The sequence below is a fragment of the Somniosus microcephalus genome, unplaced genomic scaffold, assembly GCF_052327205.1.
Source record: "Somniosus microcephalus isolate GS21.2 unplaced genomic scaffold, FLI_Smic_1.0 unresolved_chr2, whole genome shotgun sequence".
Classification (NCBI taxonomy): domain Eukaryota; kingdom Metazoa; phylum Chordata; class Chondrichthyes; order Squaliformes; family Somniosidae; genus Somniosus; species Somniosus microcephalus.
In genome coordinates this window covers 81,995,397-82,018,262 of record NW_028225180.1, presented here as the reverse complement: position 1 = coordinate 82,018,262, position 22,866 = coordinate 81,995,397, and the positions used below count along the sequence as shown (strand labels likewise).

At 50.9% G+C, this 22,866-nt stretch overlaps 1 protein-coding gene across 1 annotated transcript in view; it reads left to right on the top strand.

Annotated features, from left to right (window-relative positions):
* Positions 1 to 22,866, top strand: part of rela (RELA proto-oncogene, NF-kB subunit a) — a 49,370-nt gene that overhangs the window by 14,540 nt on the left and 11,964 nt on the right. Inside the window, exons 2-8 of the mRNA XM_085976212.1 lie at positions 15,846 to 15,893; positions 16,030 to 16,166; positions 17,461 to 17,606; positions 18,268 to 18,359; positions 19,341 to 19,481; positions 21,620 to 21,724; positions 22,062 to 22,277. Of these exons, the coding sequence (XP_085832338.1) occupies positions 15,846 to 15,893; positions 16,030 to 16,166; positions 17,461 to 17,606; positions 18,268 to 18,359; positions 19,341 to 19,481; positions 21,620 to 21,724; positions 22,062 to 22,277 (885 nt within the window). The remainder of the gene's footprint in view (positions 1 to 15,845; positions 15,894 to 16,029; positions 16,167 to 17,460; positions 17,607 to 18,267; positions 18,360 to 19,340; positions 19,482 to 21,619; positions 21,725 to 22,061; positions 22,278 to 22,866) is intronic.

Here is a 22,866-nt window from a genome sequence, read left to right as displayed (position 1 = left end):
TGGCATCGGCTCCAGCAATTTGGCAGAGGGCCATGGAGCAGGTATTACAGGGAATTCCAGGTACACAATGTTACCTGGACGATATTCTGATTACAGGAGATGATGACGAGGAACACCTTGCAAACTTGGAACTGGTGCTCACCAGATTGAATGAAAGAATATGGTCTTCGAGTTAATCGCCAGAAATGTGAATTCTTTCAGAAGCGGATCTCGTACTGTGGTCATGTCATTGACCAGGAGGGGCTTCATAAGTCTCCTGACAAGATTGAAGCTGTTGTGAAGGCTCCTGCTCCGGATAATGTATCCCAATTGAGGTCGTTTCTAGGGTTGATTAACTATTACCATAAGTTTCTGCCAAATTTATCCACGGTGCTGCACCCGCTGAACGCTCTTTTGCAGAAGGGAGTACCATGGAAGTGGAGCGAGGACTGTAAGAGGGCCTTTCGCGAAAGCAAGGCATTGATCACCTCAGAGGAAGTGTTGGCTCACTTCAACCCAACGCTGCCTATTCGTTTGGCTTGTGATGCTTCTCCATATGGTATTGGGGCAGTACTCTCACACAAGTTGCCAAATGGCCAGGAGAGGCCAGTTGCGTTCGCATCCAGATCATTGACCTCCGCTGAGCGCAATTATGCTCAGATAGATAGGGAGGCTCTCAGCCTTGTGTGGGGAGTGAAGAAGTTTAATCATTACCTGCAGGGCCAAAAGTTTACGCTTCTGACAGACCACCAGCCGTTGGTATCCATTTTTAACCCTAAGAAGGGTGTTTCGGTGATGACAGCACAGAGACTCCAGAGATGGTCCCTTTTCCTAGGGGCACATCAATATCAGATAGAATTCAAAGGTACAAAGCAGCATGGTAATGCTGATGGGCTGTCACGCCTGCCACTACCTACAGAGGAGGAGGCACCGACGGTTGACCCTGTTGAGTTATTTCACTCGACCATCATCGAATGTTTACCAGTCACCAATGCAAGTATTGAAAGAGAAACCAGGAATGATCCGACACTGTCCAGGGTCTACGAAGTGACAGTGAAGGGATGGCCAGCACATGGTGATCCACTGTTACCGGCATTCTCAGCAAGACGAGAACAGCTGTCCGTCTGTCAAGGAACATTGATGTATGGAACAAGGGTGATTATTCCTCCTAAGTTAAGAGAGAGAGTTCTAAAGGAACTGCATGAAGGTCATCTGGGGGGAGTCAAGATGAAAAGCCTTGCTAGGGCTTATGTGTGGTGGCCGGGTATCGACCAACAGATAGAGGAGCTGACGAAAAGCTGCTCAGGGTGCCAAAAAGTGCAAAATGCACCTCCGATTGCACCGCTGCATCCATGGGAATGGCCTTCAGCCCCATGGCAACGTGTACCTATTGACTTTGCTGGTCCATTCATGGACTCCATGTTTTTAATTGCGGTGGACGTACATTCTAAATGGCCAGAAGTGATTAAGATGACTACCACTACCTCGGAAAAGACGATCGCGGTGTTAAGAACGATATTTGCAAGAAACGGATTGCCAGAACAAATATGTTCAGACAACGGACCGCAGTTTGTGTCAGAAGAATTCCAGGGATTCATGAAGAAGAATGGGGTGAAACATTATACCTCTGCCCCATATCATCCGGCTACAAACGGGTTGGCCGAGAGATTTGTACAAACGTTTAAAAAAGCAATAAAGGCCATGAGCGAAGATCAGATTCCACTACAACACAAGGTGGACAAATTCCTACTGGCATATCGAAACGCCACTCATGCAGTGACAAACCAAAGTCCTGCCATGATGTTCTACAACAGGAGGTTGCGGTCCAGGTTGGACTTGTTAAAACCAAATGTGCGGAGGGAAGTTGAAAACAAACCGTTCCAGCATATAAATAACAAGACCACTCGGAGTTTCGAAATAGGACAACCAGTGTTAGCCCGGGACTATAAAAACGAGAAATGGCAATCTGGAACAATTCGGGCCAGACAAGGACCCCTGATGTACACGGTAGATATTGGTGAAAATGTAATACGGCGTCATGCTGACCAACTGGTAGAATCGAGAACAAGGGTCGAACCCATGGTTACGGCAGAGACAACCGTGAAAGAAGTTAGTGAACCTGAAGCATCTACCTCAGAAGTGAATGTACCTGATGATGATGTCCAATCCATAAGAGACCAACTAGATGAGTCACCCCAGCAACGAGAATCAGAGACCCCTGAAAGGCGTTATCCAACTCGAATCAGGAGGCCTCCTCAGAGACTGAATCTTTGAACTGTTTTGCATGAAGTTGTATATGTTATTATGTTATGTTAAATGGGGATATAACTGTTAAGCTAAAAAGGGAGGATTGTGGTGTATGTAACCTGTTCCACCTTAAGAGAACTACCTTAAGAGATGTACTACTTTCTCTTGGCTGCTGTATACTGTAATACTGTAATACCGGTGGTGACCACACCGGTCTATAAGTGTTGTGCAAGGATTTGCTGGGCAGTTCAGCCCTGACCTTCAAATAGTAAAGACCTGTTAAAAGTTATTCTTGTTGTCTGTGTCCAGTGATTGATCCTAAACCTAACTGGGACATACAGACTCAACAGTGAACCTGTGGAATTCTCTGCCACAGAGGGCGGTGGAGGCTAGTTCATTAAATATATTCAAACGAGTTGGATATATTTCTTGAGGCTAAAGGGATCAAGGGATATGGGGAGAAGGCAGGGACAGGGTACTGAATTTGGATGATCAGCCATGATCTCGTTGAATGGCGGAGCAGGCTCGAAGGGCCGAATGGCCTACTCCTGCTCCTATCTTCTATGTTTCTATGTATTTGGCCTCTCGAGCCTGCTCCGCTATTCAATGCGATCATGGCTGATCATCCAAGTTCAGTACCCTGTCCCTGCCTTCTCCCCATAACCCTTGATCCTATTAGCCTTAAGAAATATATCCAACTCCTTCTTGAATATATTTAATGAATTGGCCTCAACTGCCTTCTGTGGTAGAGAATTCCACAGGTTCACCACTCTCTGGGTGAAGAAATTCCTCCTCATTTCTGTCCTAAATGGCTTACCCCTTATCCTTAGACTGTGACCCCTGGTTCTGGACTCCCCCGCCATCAGGAACATCCTTCCTGCATCTAGTCTGTCTAGTCCTGTCAGAATTTTATAAGTTTCAATGAGATCCCCTCTCATTCTTCTAAACTCCAGCGAGTACAAGCCCAATCGACCTAATCTCTCCTCATATGTCATTCCTGCCATCCCAGGTATCAGCCTGGTGAATCTTCGCTGAACTCCTTCCATGGCAAGAACATCCTTCCTCAGATAAGGCGACCAAAACTGCACACAATACTCAGGATGTGGTCTCACCAAGGCCCTGTACAACTGCAGCAAGACATCCTTGTTCCTGTACTCAAATCCTCTCGCTACGAAGGCAAACATACCATTTGCCACCTTAACCGCCTGCTGCACCTGCATGCTTACCTTCAGCGACTGGTGCACAAGGACACCCAGGTCTCGTTGCACTTCCTTCTCCCAATCAGAGGGACCTGGTTGTCCTTGTACACGAATCACTGAAAGTTAACCTGCAGGTACAGCAAACAATTAGGAAAGCAAATGGTACGTTGGCCTTTATTACAAGAGGATTTGAGTAGAAGAGTAACAGAGTTTTACTACAATTATACAGGGCATTGGTGAGACCACAGCTGGAGTATTGTGTACAGTTCTGGTCTCCTTACCCAAGGAAAGACATACATAGAGGGAGTGCAGTGAAGGTTCACCACACTGATTCCTGGGATGGGGGGATTGTCCTATGAGGAGAGATTGAGTAGACTAGGCCGATATTCTCTAGAGTTTAGAAGAATGAGAGGTGATCTCATTGAAACATATAAAATTCTTACAGGACTTAACCGGGTAGATGCAGGGAGGATGTTTCCCCCTGGCTGGGGAGTCTAGAACCAGGGGTCACAGTCTCAGGATAAGGGGTCGGCCATTTAGGACTGAGATGAGGAGGAATTTCTTCACTCAGAGGGTGGTGAATCTTTGGAATTCTCTACCCCAGAGGGCTGTGGAGGCTCAGTCGTTGAGTATATTTAAGACAGAGATCGATAGATTTTTGGATATTAAGCGAATCAAGGGATATGGAGATCGGGCAGGAAAGTGGAGATGAGGTAGAAGATCAGCCATGATCTTACTGAATGGCGGAGCAGGCTCGAGGGGCCGAATGGCTGACTCCTGCTCCTATTTCTTATGTTCTGAAGGTGAAGTTTCAAGGCTGTGCTGAAGGGACTCCGAGCCCAGTTGGGAGTCGGTTCAGGCCTGGGTTTGCAGCAAGAAGTACTTGCATTTATATAGCGTCTTTAATGTAGTAAAAGGCGCTTCACAGGAGCGATTATCAAACGTAATTTGACACCGAACTACATAGGAGATATTAGGGCAGGTGACCAAAAGCTTGGTCAAAGAGGCAGGTTTTAAGGAGTGTCTTAAAGGCGGAGAGAGAGACGGAGAGGTTTAGGGAGGGAATTCCAGAGCTTCGGATCCAGGCAGCTGAAGGCACGGCCGCCAATGGTGGAGCGATGGAAATCGGGGGATGCGCAAGAGGCCAGAATTGGAGGAGCGCAGAGATCTCTGGGGGGGTTGCGGGGCTGGAGGAGGTTACAGAGTTAGGGAGGGGGGGCGAGGGCCACGGAGGGATTTGAGAACGAGGATGAGAATTTTAAATTCGAGCCGCTGCCCAGCGCACGATGCGCGGTTTGGAAGACGAGTGTGTGAACTCCTCCCTAACTCCTAATGTTCAACTCCAGGTCATGCACAGGAACAGGAGGAGGCCATTCGGCCCCTCAAGCCTCCTCCGCCGTTCCAATACAGGAAAGATGTGATCGCGCTAGAGCGAGTACAGAGGATATTTACGAGGATGTTGCCAGGACCGGAGAATTTTAGCTATGAGGAATGATTGGATAGGCTGGGGATAGAATTTTGTATAATCGCTCCTGCTTTCTAACCTGTCGCTGACCTTCCCTTTTGTACTTTCATCCCCTCCCCCTTTTCCCAGCCCCTCCTTGCTTTAAAATCTATCCCCTTTCCTGTTTTTTTTTCCAGTTCTGACGAAAGGTCTTTGACGTGAAACATTAGCTCTGTTTCTCCACGGATGTTGCCTGGCCTGCTGAGTTATTCCAGCGTTTTCTGTTGTTATTTTGGACAGGCTTGTTGTGTATGTGCCTTTAAGAGAGAACTGCTTTTATACTGTAGTACCGGCAGTGACCACACCTGTATATAAAACCGTAGCAGGCTTCTGTACTTTCAGTTCCAGCATACCCTCTGTTCAGTAAACACCTGTTATTACCGTTCTCCTGCAGTCCGTGTGTTATTGATACGCGGACACTACAAGGCTGGGGTTGTTTTCTTTGGAGTAGAGGAGGCTGAGGGGAGATTTAATTGAGGTGTATAAAATTATGAGGGGCCTGGATAGAGTGGATCGGAAGGACCTATTTCCCCTAGCAGTAATGTCAATAACCAGGAGGCAGAGATTTAAAGTAATTGGGAGAAGGATTAGAGGGGAGTTGAGGAGAACTTTTTTCACCCAGAGGGTGGTGGGGGTCTGGAACTCACTGCCTGAAAGGGTGGTAGAGGCAGAAACCCTCATCACATTTAAAAAGTATTTGGATCTGCACTTGAAGTGCCGTAACCTACAGGGCCATGGACCAAGAGCTGGAACGTGGGATCGCTCTTTTTCGGCCGGCGTGGACACGATGGGCCGAATGGCCTCCTTCTGTGCCGTAACTAGGGTTGTAGAGAGGGCTTTAAACTAACTAGTGGGGGGGGAGGTTCCTAGAGAGCAAATAATAAAAACGACAACAGAGAAGGTCATAGACTTAGGTAGCAGTGGGGAAATTAAAAACCAGAGCGTGTCAGGAAGGGGCAGAAGGTATGGAGTAAAAGGTAAAGTAATAAAAAGGGCAAAAGCAGGAACTAAGTGTCACAAAACATCTTTGAAAGTTCTCTATCTGAATGCACATAGCATTCGTAACAAAATAGACGAGTTAATGGCACAAGTAACTACATATGGGTATGATCTTGTGGCCACTACAGAAACATGGCTGCAGGGTGACAATGCCTGGGAATTAAACATACCAGGTTATTTAACGATCAGGAAGGACAGGCAGGAAGGAAGGGGAGGTGGGGTGGCTATGTTAATAAAGGAAGGAATCACTGTAATACAGAGAAATGATATTGGGTCAAAAGATCAGGATAATGAAACAGTTTGGGTGGAGATGAGGAATAATAAGGGGAAAAAAACACTAGTGGGCGTAGTCTATAGGCCTCCGAACAGTTGCAACTCTGTTGGACGGAGTATCAATCAGGAAATAGTTGAGGCTTGTAATAAGGGAACATCTATAATTATGGGGGATTTTAACTATCATATTAATTGGACAAATCAAATTGGGCAGGGCTGCCTTGAGGATGAGTTCATTGAGTGTATTAGGGATGGGTTTCTTGAGCAGTATGTAACTGAACCGACCAGGGGGCAAGCAACCTTAGATCTGGTCCTGTGTAACGGGACAGGATTAATTAAAAATGTCCTAGTAAAGGATCCCCTTGGAATGAGTGACCATAACATGGTTGAATTCCATATTCAATTAGAGGGTGAGAAGGTTGGATCTCAAACAAGCGTGCTAAGCTTGAATAAAGGCGACTATGAAGGTATGAGAGCGGAATTGAGTAGAGTGGATTGGGAAAATAGATTAAAGGGTAAGACGATACATGATCAGTGGTGTACATTTAAGGAGTTATTTTACAACTTCCAAAAAATATATATTCCACTGAGAAGAAAAGGGTGTAAAAGAAAAGACAGCCATCCGTGGCTAAGTAAAGAAATTAAGGATAGTATTCGACTACAAACAAGGGCATATAAGGTAGCCAAATCTAGTGGGAGGATAGAGGATTGGGAAAACTTTAAAAGACAGCAAAAAATAACAAAAAGATTGATTAAGAAAGGGAAGATAGATTATGAAAGTAAATTAGCAAAAAATATAAAAACAGATAGTAAGAGTTTTTATAGTTATATAAAAAGAAAAAGGGTGGCTAAAGTAAATGTTGGTCCCTTAGAGGGAAATTAATGGTGGGAAATATGGAGATGGCAAAAACACAATGAATATTTTATATCAGTCTTTACAGTAGAAGACACTAAGAATATCCCAACACTGGACAAACAGGGGGCTAAAGGGGGGGGAGGAGCTAAACACGATCAAAATCACTAAGGAAGTGGTACTCGGTAAAATAATGGGACTCGAGGCGGATAAATCACCTGGACCTGATGGCTTACATCCTAGGGTCTTGAGGGAAGTGGCGGTAGGGATTGTGGATGCATTGGTGATTATTTTCCAAAACTCCCTGGACTCGGCAATGGTCCCGGCAGACTGGAAAACTGCTAATGTAACACCCTTATTTAAAAAGGGCAGTAGACAGAAGGCTGGAAACTATAGACCGGTTAGCCTAACATCTGTGGTAGGTAAAATTTTGGAGTCCATTATTAAGGAGACAGTAACAGGACATTTGGATAATCATAATTTAATAGGACAAAGTCAGCATGGTTTTATGAAGGGGAAGTCATGTTTGACAAATTTGCTGGAGTTCTTTGAGGAAGTAACGTATAGGGTGGATAAAGGGGAACCAGTGGACGTAGTGTATTTAGACTTCCAAAAGGCATTTGACAAGGTGCCACACAAAAGGTTATTGCTTAAGATAAAAAATCACGGGATTGGGGGTAATATTCTGGCGTGGGTGGAGAATTGGCTCTCTAACAAGGCAGAGAGTTGGGATAAATGGTTCATTCTCAGACTGGCAATCAGTAACTAGTGGTGTTCCGCAGGGGTCAGTGCTGGGTCCCCAACTCTTTACAATCTATATTAACGATTTGGAGGAGGGGACCGAGTGTAACATATCAAAGTTTGCAGATGATACTAAAATGGGAGGGAAAGTAGTGAGTGAGGAGGACATAAAAAACCTGCAAGGGGACATAGACAGGCTAAGTAAGTGGGCAGAGATTTGGCAAATGGAATACAATACTGGAAAGTGTGAGGTTATGCACTTTGGCAGGAAAAATCGTAGAGCAAGTTGTGGTAAACCACTTTTACCGTTCACTATCGTTACACTATAGTTATCACTGTTAGATCGTTTCCCTATAGTTATCACTGTTCACATTGTTGTATCACTGTACGAGGTCGCCTCTTGTCACGCTGCTATACCTGGGCTGACCACTGCCGACTCCGCCCATGGCTCCACCTACCTGCCCAGGTATAAAGGTGGTCGACTGGCTGGTATTCCTCCTTCTTGGATCCGATCACCCACGAGGGTGGGCTCTGTTATTTAGTCAATAAAAACCTATAGTTACTTTCTTAACTCGTCGCTTTTCATTGGACGAATTGATAGGTATATCAATTTTATTGACTAAATTTTAAAATGTCGTCACTTGAGCAGCCAAACAACCAGTCAACGGAGCAGCCAAACGACCAGCCAGATGCCCAGCTACAACAGCCACAGCAGCCGGCTTGGCTGCGAGCCCTCAAACCACCGTACCTGGATCTAAACCCACAAGCAACAAACGCAGCCCTCGACTTCAAACACTGGCTGTGCTGCTTCGAATCCTACCTGGAAGAATCCGGCGTCCCTCAGAGATCCAAACTAAGAGTTCTGACCGCCCAAGCGAGCCCTAAAGTATACGCACTCATCCAGGACATTACTACTTACGAGGCCGCTATCAACCTACTGAAACAGCAGTACCGGAGCCCGGTAAATTCCATGTATGCCAGACACCTCCTAAGATCCCGCCCGCAACAGCCAGGAGAGTCTGTAGCTGAATTTTTGCGGGCGCTACGAACACTCGGCAGGGACTGTGACTTTAAAGCAGTATCGGCTGCAGAAAACACTGAAGATAACATCCGCGATGCCTTCGTGAAAGGCCTTCGGTCCGACTACTCACGGCAGAGACTGCTGGAATCAAAGGACCTCGACCTGAACACAGCTGCAGCCTTGGCCTACTCCCTAGAAGTGACCCAGCGGGACCTCGAGGTGTATTCCAGGTACAGTTCGCGACTCTGGGACTCGGGCCCGACCCCGACCGCAATACCCCTCGTAGCGCCGCCCCTGGGACCTACCTCAGCGTCGGTGTCCCGGACCCGATCGGGACCGCCACCCCCGGTACCGGCTGCGACTTCAGACCCCCGCGACCGGGCCGCCGGCTGCTTCTTCTGTGGGCAGGCGAAACACCCGAGGTCGCGCTGCCCGGCCAAAAACGCGACGTGCTCCAGCTGCCTGAAGAAAGGCCACTTCGCGAAGGCCTGCAGAGGGAGAGCAGCAGAGGCCAGCAGTGCCTCATGCGAACTGTGGGGGCGGCCATCTTTTATCAAGGCCACAGATGAGCAATGGGGGTGGCCATCTTTGATCCAGGCAACCGACGCCAGCAGTGCCTCATGTGGGTTGTGGGGGCAGCCATCTTCTCCGCCATTTTGCCCCACCTCGTGGGCGCCTCCATTTTACCCACCACGCTCGACCGCCACCTTACCTCCAGACCTGACGACCGCTTCACCTACAGACTACAGCGACCCGCTCAGCCACACACTAGCCTCCGTCACGCTAGACCAAGCTCGCCCGCATCAGCTGTCCAAGTCAATGATGGACATCAAAGTAGACGGCCACGCCGCGACCTGCCTGTTCGACAGCGGAAGCACGGAGAGCTTCATACATCCAGACACGGTGAGCCACTACTCCCTCACTGTCCAGCCAACGCGCAACCGGATCTCGATGGCATCGAGGTCCCACGCCACAGACATCAGCGGCTACTGTGTTGTGACCCTGTCGGTTAAGGGCACGGAGTATAAAAACTTTAAACTCCTCGTCCTGCCCCAGCTATGCGCTGCCGTCCTACTAGGGCTGGATTTTCAATCCCACCTCCAAAGCGTCACTCTAGCATACGGTGGACCCCTCCCCCCGCTCACAGTCGACAACCAGCAGCCTTTAAATCGCCCACCGCGTAACGCCTGCGGCCTATCCACCCTCAAGGTCCCGCCACCTTCCCTGTTCGCTAACCTCACCCCCGACTGCAAACCCGTCGCTACCAAGAGCAGGCGGTACAGCGCCGGGGACAGAGCTTTCATTAGCTCTGAGGTGCAGCGTCTCCTGAAGGAGGGCATCATCGAGGGGAGCAGCAGCCCCTGGCGTGCCCAGGTTGTAGTCGTTAAGACTGGCAATAAAAACCGCCTGGTCACCGACTACAGCCAGACCATAAACCGGTACACCCAGCTGGACGCATACCCCCTTCCCCGCATATCTGATATGGTCAATCAGATTGCTCAATACCGGGTATTCTCTACCATCGACCTTAAGTCGGCCTACCACCAACTCCCTATCCGCCCCGAGGACCGCCAGTATACCGCCTTCGAGGCGAATGGCCGCCTCTACCACTTCCTTAGGGTCCCCTTCGGCGCCACCAACGGGGTTTCGGTCTTCCAAAGGGAGATGGACCGGATGGTTGACCAGAACGGGCTGCAAGCCACGTTCCCCTATCTAGATAACGTCACCATCTGCGGCCGCAACCAGCAAGACCATGACGCTAATCTGGAAAGATTCCTCCGTACGGCCCAACGGCTGAACCTCACCTACAATAAGGAGAAATGTGTGTTTAACACCTCGCGCCTTGCCATCCTCGGCTGCGTAGTAGAGAACGGAATCATCGGCCCCGATCCCGAAAGAATGCGTCCCCTCATGGAGCTACCCCTTCCCCACTGTCCAAAGGCGCTGAAGAGAACCCTGGGGCTCTTCGCCTACTATGCCCAATGGGTGCCGAATTATGCGGACAAAGCCAGACCCCTCATGAAGTCCACCTCCTTCCCCCTTACGGAAGAAGCGCACGCGGCCTTCTCCCTCATCAGGGGAGACATTGCTAAGGCCACTATGCACGCAGTGGATGAGTCCATCCCCTTCCAAGTGGAGAGCGATGCATCCGACTTCGCCCTAGCCGCTACCCTCAACCAGGAGGGGAGACCGGTGGCCTTCTTCTCAAGGACCCTACAGGGCCCTGAGATCCGACACTCTTCGGTCGAGAAGGAGGCCCAGGCGATTGTGGAGGCGGTACGCCGCTGGAGGCATTACCTCGCAGGCAAGCGATTTACCCTCCTCACCGACCAGCGTTCGGTCGCTTTTATGTTTAATAACAAGCTGAGGGGTAAAATCAAGAACGACAAGATCTTGAGGTGGAGAATCGAGCTATCCACCTACGATTATGATATCTTGTACCGGCCTGGTAAGCTGAACGAACCCCCTGACGCTCTATCGCGAATTACATGCGCCAACGCGCAAATTGATAGACTGCAGACCCTCCACAACGACCTCTGCCACCCCGGGGTCACCAGGCTTTACCACTTCATTAAGGCCCGCAACCTGACCTACTCCATCGAGGAGGTCAGGACCATGACCAGGAACTGCCAGACCTGTGCCGAGTGCAAACCGCACTTCTTTAGGCCGGACAGAGCAAGCCTGATCAAGGCCACCCGCCCCTTCGAGCGCTTGAGCATCGATTTTAAGGGGCCCCTCCCGTCCTCTGACCGTAATGTGTACTTCCTCAACATTGTTGATGAGTACTCCCGTTTCCCCTTTGCCTTCCCCTGCCCAGACATGACCAGCACCACGGTCGTTAAATGCCTGAACGACCTCTTTGCCTTGTTCAGGTTCCCAAACTATATACATAGTGACCGGGGCGCCTCCTTCATGAGCGAGGAACTCCGTCAGTTCCTACTAGCGAGAGGCATCGCCACTAGCAGGACCACCAGCTACAACCCCCGAGGGAACGGCCAGGTGGAAAGAGAGAACGCGACGGTATGGAAGGCCGTCCTCTTAGCCTTAAAGTCTAAGGGCCTCCCAACCTCTCGCTGGCAGGAGGTCCTCCCGGCGGCGCTGCATTCCACCCGGTCACTACTTTGCACTGCCATTAACGGCACCCCCCATGAACGAATGTTTGTTTTCCCCAGGAAGTCGACTACGGGAACCACGCTACCAACCTGGCTGACCTCTCCGGGGCCTGTCTTGCTGCGAAAGCACGTGAGGGCCCATAAAACGGACCCCCTGGTCGAGAGGGTGAACCTCCTGCACGCCAACCCCCAGTACGCCTACGTGGCATACCCAGACGGGCGGGAGGACACAGTCTCCTTACGAGACCTCGCACCCTCGGGCACTCCGGAGACACCACCGCTACCACCCCCCCAATTCCAGCCCAGGTAGACGGTACGCCGGAACCCCAAGAGCCTTCGCCTACCTCGCAGACGCCAGCATTAACACCGGAGAACGCAACACCGCCGCTGCGACGATCAGACAGGCTTACGAGGCCTCCGGACAGACTGACATACCAGAACTGGTAGTACACTTCACCCCGCCGGACTCAAATCTAAACAAGGGGTGAATGTGGTAAACCACTTTTACCGTTCACTATCGTTACACTATAGTTATCACTGTTAGATCGTTTCCCTATAGTTATCACTGTTCACATTGTTGTATCACTGTACGAGGTCGCCTCTTGTCACGCTGCTATACCTGGGCTGACCACTGCCGACTCCGCCCATGGCTCCACCTACCTGCCCAGGTATAAAGGTGGTCGACTGGCTGGTATTCCTCCTTCTTGGATCCGATCACCCACGAGGGTGGGCTCTGTTATTTAGTCAATAAAAACCTATAGTTACTTTCTTAACTCGTCGCTTTTCATTGGACGAATTGATAGGTATATCACAAGTTATTATCTTAATGGCAAGAAACTGGAAAGTACTGAAGTACAAAGGGATCTGGGGGTCCTGGTGCACGAAACTCAAAAGGTTAGTATGCAGGTGCAGCAAGTGATTAAGAAGGCCAATGGAATGTTGGCTTTCATTGCTAGGGGGATAGAATATAAAAATAGGGAGGTATTGCTTCAGTTGTACAAGGTATTGGTGAGACTGCACCTGGAATACTGCATACCGTTTTGGTGTCCATACTTAAGAAAAGACATACTTGCTCTCGAGTCAGTACAAAGAAGGTTCACTCGGTTAATCCCGAGGATGGACATATGAGGAGAGGTTGAGTAGCTTGGGACTCTACTCATTGGAGTTCAGAAGAATGAGAGGCGATCTTATTGAAACATATAAGATTGTGAAGGGGTTGGATAGGGTGGATGCGGGGAGGATGTTCCAGATGATGGGTGAAACTAGAACTAGGGGGCATAATCTTAGAATAAGGGGCTGCTCTTTCAAAACTGAGATGAGGAGGAACTACTTCACTCAGAGGGTGGTAGGTCCATGGAATATGCTGCCCCAAAAAGCTGTAGAAGCTACATCATTACATAAATTTAAAACAGAAATAGACAGTTTCCTAGAAGTAAAGGGAATTAAGGGTTACGGGGAGCGGGCAGGAATTTGGACATGAGTCTAGGTTCAGATCGGACATGGCCCTGTGGGTAGCGGAGCGGGCACAAGGGCCGTGTAGCCTGATCCTGCTCCTATTTCGTGTGTCTAATTCTGTTAGATTCAGGAGATGGTTCTGTGATAGTAGATTGGCGGTTAGGATCAGATCAGCCATGATCTTATTGAATGGCGGAGCAGGCTCGAGGGGCCGATTGGCCTACTCCTGCTCCTATTTCTTAAGTTCTTATGTAAATTTCTATGATTCATATTCCGCTAAAAGGAAAGAACAATCTAAACACTAATGAGACTCCATGGATGAATAATGTCATAAGGGAACAATTGAGGGTAATGAAAGAGGTATACATTAAATACATAAACAGCAGGGGAGTGCATGATAAGGGAGAATACAAAGAGATTAAGAGAGAAGTCAAAAAAACAATTAGGAAGGCAAAGATAAACTATGAAATCAAGGAACATAAAACAAAATAGTGAAATATTTTATAGGCACATCAATAAAAAAGGAAGGTTGGGATGGGAATAGGGCCATTAAGGGATAGACAGGATAATACCACAGCTAATGATAGAGAGATGGCAGAAATATTAAATAATCATTTTGCTTCAGTATTTACCAGGAAATTAGAACAGGTGAACATGACATTGGATGATGAGATTAGTAATGAGATAAGTGCATTTAAAATAAAAAAGGGGATATATTAAAAACTAATCAAACTCAAAGAGGATAAAACCCCTGGTCCGGATGGATTGCATCCACACATTTTAAAAGAATCTAGGGAAGAGATAGCGGAGGCGTTACTATGCATATTTAATAATTCATTAGAAAGAGGTGTAGTGCCAGAGGACTGGCGGATAGCTAACCTAATACCAATATTTAAGAAGGGGGATAGAACATGTCCAGAGAATTATAGACCAGGCAGCTTAACATCGGTGGTAGGAAAAATAATGGGATCCCTACTAAAGGAGAAAATAGAAGAACATCTAGAAACCAAAAATATAATAATGAATAGTCAGCATGGATTTCAAAAGGGAAAGTCTTACTTCGCCAACCTTACTGAATTTTTTGAAGAGGTAACAGAGAGAGTAGACAAGGGTAATGCCTTCGATAAGGTACCCCATAATAGACTGATGAACAAGGTCAGAGAATGTGGAGTCAGGGGACAAGTAGCAGAATGGATTGCTGGCTGGTTTCAGGACAGAAAGCAGAGAGTAGGGGTAAAGGGCAGCTATTCACAGTGGCAGAAGGTGGGTAGTGGTGTTCCACAAGGATCAGTGCTGGGACCACTGCCGGTCACAATTTACATTAACGATTTAGACTTTGGAATCAAAAACACAATTTCTAAATTTGCGGATGACACCAAATTGGGGGGGATAGTCAATACTGAGGAGGACTGCAACAAATTACAGGAGGACATTAATAAACTTGCAGAATGGGCAGATAATTGGCAAATGAAGGTCAACACAGATAAATGTGAGGTATTACACTCTGGTAGGAAGAATAGGGAGGTCACTTATCACTTGGAGGGTGCGAGTCTAGGTGGGGTAGAGGAACAAAGGGATCTCGGAGTACAAATACACAAATCACTAAAAGTTGTGACGCAGGTTAACAAGGCCATAAAATAAGCAAACCAAGCACTAGGGTTTATTTCTAGAGGGATAGAATTGAAAAGTAGGGAAGTTATGCTAAACCTGTATCGAACCTTGGTTAGACCACACTTGGAGCACTGCGTACAGTTCTGGTCGCCATATTATAAAAAGGATATCGAGGCACTGGAGAGGGTGCAGAGAAGATTTACAAGGATGATACCAGAAATGCGAGGGTATACATATCAGGAAAGGATGAACAGGCTGGGTCTCTTCTCTCTTGAAAAGAGAAGGCTGAGGGGTGACCTAATAGAGGTCTTTAAAATGATGAAAGGTTTTGATAGAGTGGATACAGAGAGAGTGTTTCCACTTGTGGGGAAGAGCATAACTAGAGGCCATCAATATAAGATAGTCACCAAGAAATCCAATAGGGAATTCAGGAGAAACTTCTTTACCCAGAGAGTGGTGAGAATGTGGAACTCACTACCACAGGGAGTGGTTGAGGTGAATAGTATCGATGCATTTAAGGGGAGGCTGGACAAGCGTATGAGGGAGAAGGGAATAGAGGGTTACGCTGATAGATTTAGATGAGGAAAGACGGGAGGAGGCTCGAGTGGAGCATAAACGCCGGCATGGACAGGTTGGGCCGAATGGCCTCTTTCTGTGCCATATGTCCGATGTAATCCGCCGATTCTATTCTATGATTTTAGTTCGCGGCTGGAGCTGTATCTGAACTCTGTCTTACCCTTGATACTCTGGCCTAACAAATTGAAGTCCCGGGACATGAACCCGCCCTCCGGGGAAAACACAGCCTCCAATAAACTCTTTGTTTCTTTCTCCACCCCCCCCCCCCCACCAGGTTTACTTCAGATAACATCCACGCAATGGCCCTCCTCCGTCTCTGCAGGTTAGTTTGCGATGAATCTTTACCTCAATCCTGTTGGGCATCGCTTTCGAAGTCCCACTTCTTTGGCCGTCCCGCTTTTTGGGAGGGGGGAGTTTTTACGACTGTTTGCTCACTGAAAGCCTTCTCTTTCCCCCAGTGACGCCCTACATCCAGATCTTGGAACAGCCGAAACAGCGGGGCATGCGCTTCCGGTACAAGTGTGAAGGGCGGTCGGCCGGGAGCATCCCGGGGGAGAAGAGCACCGACAGCACTCGGACCTACCCGGCCATCGAGGTAAGGCGCGGAGCGAGGGGCCGCCTGATCAGGGCTGAGCTCCCCACCCACCATGAGCAGTCAGCCGGGGCTCAGAGGGTAGCGCTCCCTCTCCCTCTCTCGGCTCCCAAGTCAGAAGGTCGTGGGTTCGAGCCCCGCTCCAGAGACTTGAGCACAAAATACCAGGCCGACATTCCCAGTGCCAGTGCTGAGGGTGCGCCGCACTGTCGGAGGGGCAGTACTGAGGGAGCGCCGCACTGTCAGAGGGGCAGTACTGAGGGAGCGCCGCACTGTCGGAGGGGCAGTACTGAGGGAGCGCAGCACTGTCGGAGGGGCGGTACTGAGGGAGCACTGCACTGTCAGAGGGGCAGTACTGAGGGAGCACCGCGCTGTCGGAGGGGCAGTATTGAGGGAGCGCAGCACTGTCGGAGGGGTGGTACTGAGGGAGCGCCGCACTGTCAGAGGGAGCGTTAAATCAAGGCTCTGTCTGCCCTCCCACGGCCACTATTGGAAGAAGAGCAGGGGGAGTTCTCCCCGGTGTCCTGGGGCCAATATTTATCCCTGAACCAACATCACTAAAAACAGATGATCTGGTCATTATCACATTGCTGTTTGTGGGAGCTTGCTGTGTGCAAATTGGCTGCCGCGTTTCCTACATTACAACAGTGACCACACTTCAAAAAGTACTTCACTGGCTGTAAAGCGCTTTGAGTCATCCTGAGGTCGTGAAAGACGCTGTAGAAATGGGAGTCTTTCTATTGCTCCGATCTCTCTTTCACCCCCCCCCCCCCCAGCCATCTCTGCAAGGGGTTGGCACTCATTGGGGTCCGGGTTCCACCAGTGCTCTTCCAGTTCTTCATGTGTGAATGAGATATTTGACTGTGGGAGCCGTCGCACGCCACACACACACTCTCCCCCTGTCTCCCGGGGCTCCTGAAGTCGATTCTCAAGCCCCGACTGCTATCCCGGGTGAGATCAGCGAACTCGACACAGGCCGGGAATGGAGCCTGGGCCTCTCCCGCTCTGTGTGTGGGGCTCAGTCCCTCACCGGACGGGTTCTTTAACCGCGTGACCTTTATTGAAGGGCTACGGTAGAGATTGAGTTAACGAGCTCCCCCCCCCCCCCCCCCCCCTCGGTTGGATCGAAGCCGGGGTAACTAGGGGACGGGCGATGGATGGCGGCCATCCCAGCGCCGCCCACCACCCCGAGACTGAATTCAGCGGCGAGGACTGGACGAGGGCCTGGTAATTGTGCCTTGGTTTTGCTAACGGTTTGTTTGTCGGGGTTTTTTTTTTGGGGGGGCGGGGGGTTCAGATTGTGAACTATATCGGCCCAGCCAAGATCCGAATCTGTCTGGTGAGCAAGAAGGAGCCGTACAAGCCCCACCCCCACGACCTGGTCGGGAAGGACTGCAAAGACGGATATTACGAGGCCGACCTGCCCGAGAGAAGCATCCACAGGTCTGTGGGGCGGGGGGCCATGGCAGGGGGGTTGGAGGGCCGGGGGGGGGGAAAAAAGAGGGAAGTGCAGGGTGCGGGGAGGAGGGTGGGATGTTGGAGGTCACGGAGCGGGGGCTGGGGTGCGAGGGGAAGAGTCGGGGCGGGGGGGGTCGCGAGCGGGAGCTGGGTTGCGAGGGGAGTGAGTCAGGTCGGGGGTCGCGGAGAAGGTGTCACAAGTGGGGGCTGGGTTGCTAGGGGAGTGAGTCAGGTCGGGGGTTGAGGAGAGGGGGTCGGGGGCCGCAAGCGGGGGCTGGGTTGCAAGGGGAGTGAGTCAGGTCGGGGGTTGAGGAGAGGGGGTCGGGGGCCGCGAGCGGGGGCTGGGTTGCAAGGGGAGTGAGTCAGGTCGGGGGTTGCGGAGAAGGTGTCGCGGGGGCTGGATTGCTAGGGGAGTGAGTCAGGTCGGGGGTCGCAAGTGGGGGCTGGGCTGGGGTGCGAGGGGAAGGGGTGTCGGGGGGGCAGCGATGGGTGCGAAGACAGTCAAGTCAGGGGTCGCGGAGAGGGTTCGGGGGTCGCAAGTGCGGTGGGGCGCTGGGCTGGGGTCGAAGGGGAGGGGTCGGGGGTGGCGGAGCAGGGGCTGGGTTGATGCGGCCTGTTGATGCCCTCCCCTCTCGTTGGGTTCCAGCTTCCAGAACCTGGGCATCCAGTGCGTGAAGAAGCGCGAGGTGGCGCTCGCCATCCAGAGCCGGCTGAGCAAGAACGTCAACCCTTTCAACAGTGAGTACCCCGAGCTCGCTACCCCTTCCCCTGGTGGGGTCCCCCCCCCCTCCACGAGACCCCTTCTCTGCGCTGTGGATGCCAATGGGGTGGGCCGAATATTCAGCCGTGGGTGGAGGCGCAGACGGGAACCTGATTCCTTTCTCCACCGGGGGCGGGGGGCAACAGACCTGGGATCTTCCCGGTTTTGTGTGCCTCAGTGCCAGCCCACTGTGTGGTTGGGGGGGGGGGGGTAGAATATAAGAAACAGAAGCAGGAGTCGGCCATACGACCCCTCGAGCCTGCTCCGCCATTCAATAAGATCATGGCTGATCTTCTACCTCAAATCCACTTTCCTGCACTATCCCCATATCCCTCGATTCCCTTAATATTCAAAAATCTATCGATCTCGGCCTTGAATATACTCAACGACTGAGCCTCCACAGCCCTCTGGGGTAGAGAATTCCAAAGATTCACCACCCTCTGAGTGAAGAAATTCCTCCTCATCTCAGTCCTAAATGGCCGACCCCTTATCCTGAGACTGTGACCCCTGGTTCTAGACTCCCCAGCCAGGGGGAAACAACCTCTCAGCATCTACCCTGTCAATCCCCCTCAGAATCTTGTATGTTTCAATGAGATCACCTCTCATTCTTCTAAACTCCAGAGAGTATCAGCCCAATCTACTCAATCTCTCCTCATAGGACAACCCTCTCATCCCAAGGATCGATCGAGTGAACCTTCGTTGCACCACCTCTAAGGTAAGTATATCCTTCCTCGGATAAGGAGACCGAAACTGTGCCCTTATCCTGAGACTGTGACCCCTGGTTCTAGACTCTCCAGCCAAGGGGACACAACCTCTCAGCATCTACCCTGGGGTGGTCTCGCCAAAGACGCTGGGGGTGGGCCCACAGGCGCTCAGTAGTCTCTGAGAGGCCTGTGGGTGAATGGCGCCCCTTGCTTCGGCTCCCTGGACTTACCCTCGGTGTCCCGTGTGTGTTGCAGTCTCGCCGGAGGAGCTGCTGAACGAGAGCGAGGAGGATTTGAACGTGGTGCGGCTCTGCTTCCAGGTCTTTCTCCCCAACGAGGTGGGGATCTGCGCCGTGCCCCTTCTGCCCGTCGTCTCCAACCCCATCTACGACAACCGTGAGTATCGCCCCGGCAGCGTGTACCGGACCCTCGCCATCCCCTCCGGAGTGTTTGATGGGACAGTGTAGAGGGAGCTTTACTCTGTATCTAACCCGTGCTGTACCTGCCCTGGGAGTGTTTGATGGGACAGTGTAGAGGGAGCTTTACTCTGTTTCTAACCTGTGCTGTACCTGCCCTGGGAGTGTTTGATGGGACAGTGTAGAGGGAGCTTTACTCTGTATCTAACCCGTGCTGTACCTGCCCTGGGAGTGTTTGATGGGACAGTGTAGAGGGAGCTTTACTCTGTATCTAACCCATACTGTACCTGCCCTGGGAGTGTTTGATGGGACGGTGTAGAGGGAGCTTTACTCTGTATCTAACCTGTGCTGTACCTGCCCTGGGAGTGTTTGACGGGGACAGTGTAGAGGGAGCTTTACTCTGTATCTAACCCGTGCTGTACCTGCCCTGGGAGTGTTTGATGGGACAGTGTAGAGGGAGCTTTACTCTGTATCTAACCCGTGCTGTACCTGCCCTGGGAGTGTTTGATGGGACAGTGTAGAGGGAGCTTTACTCTGTATCTAACCCATACTGTACCTGCCCTGGGAGTGTTTGATGGGACGGTGTAGAGGGAGCTTTACTCTGTATCTAACCTGTGCTGTACCTGCCCTGGGAGTGTTTGACGGGGACAGTGTAGAGGGAGCTTTACTCTGTATCTAACCCATGCTGTACCTGCCCTGGGAGTGTTTGATGGGACAGTGTAGAGGGAGCTTTACTCTGTATCTAACCCGTGCTGTACCTGCCCTGGGAGTGTGTGATGGGACAGTGTAGAGGGAGCTTTACTCTGTATCTAACCCGTGCTGTACCTGCCCTGGGAGTGTTTGATGGGACAGTGTAGAGGGAGCTTTACTCTGTATCTAACCCGTGCTGTACCTGCCCTGGGAGTGTGTGATGGGACAGTGTAGAGGGAGCTTTACTCTCTATCTAACCCGTGTTGTACCTGCCCTGGGAGTGTTTGATGGGACAGTGTAGAGGGAGTTTACTCTGTATCTAACCCGTGTTGTACCTGCCCTGGGAGTGTGTGATGGGACAGTGTAGAGGGAGCTTTACTCTGTATCTAACCCGTGCTGTACCTGCCCTGGGAGTGTGTGATGGGACAGTGTAGAGGGAGATTTACTCTGTATCTAACCCGTGCTGTACCTGCCCTGGGAGTGTTTGATGGGACGGTGTAGAGGGAGCTTTACTCTGTATCTAACCTGTGCTGTACCTGCCCTGGGAGTGTTTGACGGGGACAGTGTAGAGGGAGCTTTACTCTGTATCTAACCCGTGCTGTACCTGCCCTGGGAGTGTTTGATGGGACAGTGTAGAGGGAGCTTTACTCTGTATCTAACCCGTGCTGTACCTGCCCTGGGAGTGTTTGATGGGACAGTGTAGAGGGAGCTTTACTCTGTATCTAACCCATACTGTACCTGCCCTGGGAGTGTTTGATGGGACGGTGTAGAGGGAGCTTTACTCTGTATCTAACCTGTGCTGTACCTGCCCTGGGAGTGTTTGACGGGGACAGTGTAGAGGGAGCTTTACTCTGTATCTAACCCATGCTGTACCTGCCCTGGGAGTGTTTGATGGGACAGTGTAGAGGGAGCTTTACTCTGTATCTAACCCGTGCTGTACCTGCCCTGGGAGTGTGTGATGGGACAGTGTAGAGGGAGCTTTACTCTGTATCTAACCCGTGCTGTACCTGCCCTGGGAGTGTTTGATGGGACAGTGTAGAGGGAGCTTTACTCTGTATCTAACCCGTGCTGTACCTGCCCTGGGAGTGTGTGATGGGACAGTGTAGAGGGAGCTTTACTCTCTATCTAACCCGTGTTGTACCTGCCCTGGGAGTGTTTGATGGGACAGTGTAGAGGGAGTTTACTCTGTATCTAACCCGTGTTGTACCTGCCCTGGGAGTGTGTGATGGGACAGTGTAGAGGGAGCTTTACTCTGTATCTAACCCGTGCTGTACCTGCCCTGGGAGTGTGTGATGGGACAGTGTAGAGGGAGATTTACTCTGTATCTAACCCGTGCCCTGGGAGTGTGTGATGGGACAGTGTAGAGGGAGTTTACTCTGTATCTGATGTTCTTGTGCGGTGTATGAAGGTTTCATTCTTTGATTTCAGGAGCCCCGAACACAGCGGAGTTAAAGATCTGTCGAGTGAACAAGAACTCTGGAAGCTGTAAAGGTGGAGAGGAAATCTTCCTGCTGTGTGACAAGGTTCAGAAAGGTAAGTGAGCGTCGTGTGGGGAGGCCTGTGTCTCGCTCGGCATGCTGGGCAGTGAGCGGGTTAATCGCGGCTTCTTCAGATCCACCCCGGACCTGGGAGAGGTGGTCCCCATCGTCCTTCTCCACTGAGTCAGCATCTGACGGGTCATGGGACAGGGGTGGATGGAGAGGAGGGGGGGAGGTGGGTGAGGGAGGTGTGTGAGCGGGTGGAAGATTGGGGTAGGTGGAAGGGGAGGGTGGGAGCGGGTGGGTGGGGGAGGTATGTGAGGGGTTTGTGGGGTAGTGGAAGAGAGGTTGGAAGGCCTACAGTAACCTCTGTCCCCCTCTGTCCCTGTCAGAGGATATCGAGGTGCGATTCTTCACCAGCGAGTGGGAGGGGAAGGGCTCCTTCTCTCAGGCCGACGTCCACAGGCAGGTGGCCATCGTGTTCCGGACCCCGCCGTACATTGACATGTCGCTGAGCCAGCCCGTCACGGTCCGCATGCAGCTCCGCCGGCCGTCCGACAAGGAGGTCAGCGACGCCATGGAGTTCCAGTACCTGCCCGATGACAAAGGTAGGCGATTCCCCCGTGGGCCGGGCCGGGAAACCTTTCTGCAGCGCCCTTCACCACCTCGGGACGCCGCGAAGCGCTTCACAGCCAACGACGTGTAGTGGAAAATGTGGCAGCCATCTTTGCGCACAGCAAGATCCCTAAATGGTGATAGATTGGGAAATGCTAATGTACAAAGGGAGCTGGGTGTCCTTGTACACCAGTCACTGAAAGCAAACATGCAGGTGCAGCAAGCAGTTGGAAAGGCAAATGGTATGTTGGCCTTCATTGCAAGAGGATTTCAGTACAGGAGCAAGGATGTCTTACTACAGTTACACAGGGCCTTGGTGAGACCACACCTGGAGTACTGTGTGCAGTTTTGGTCTCCTTACCTAAGAAAGGATATACTTGCCATGGAGGGAGTGCAGCGAAGGTTCACCAGACTGATTCCTGGGATGGGGGGGACTGTCGTATGAGGAGAGATTAGGTCGACTAGGCCTGTATTCACTAGAGTTTAGATTAATGAAAGGGGATCTCATTGAAACGTATAAAATTCTGACAGGGCTAGACAGACTGGATGCAGGGACAATGTTTCCCCTGGCTGGGGGGGGTG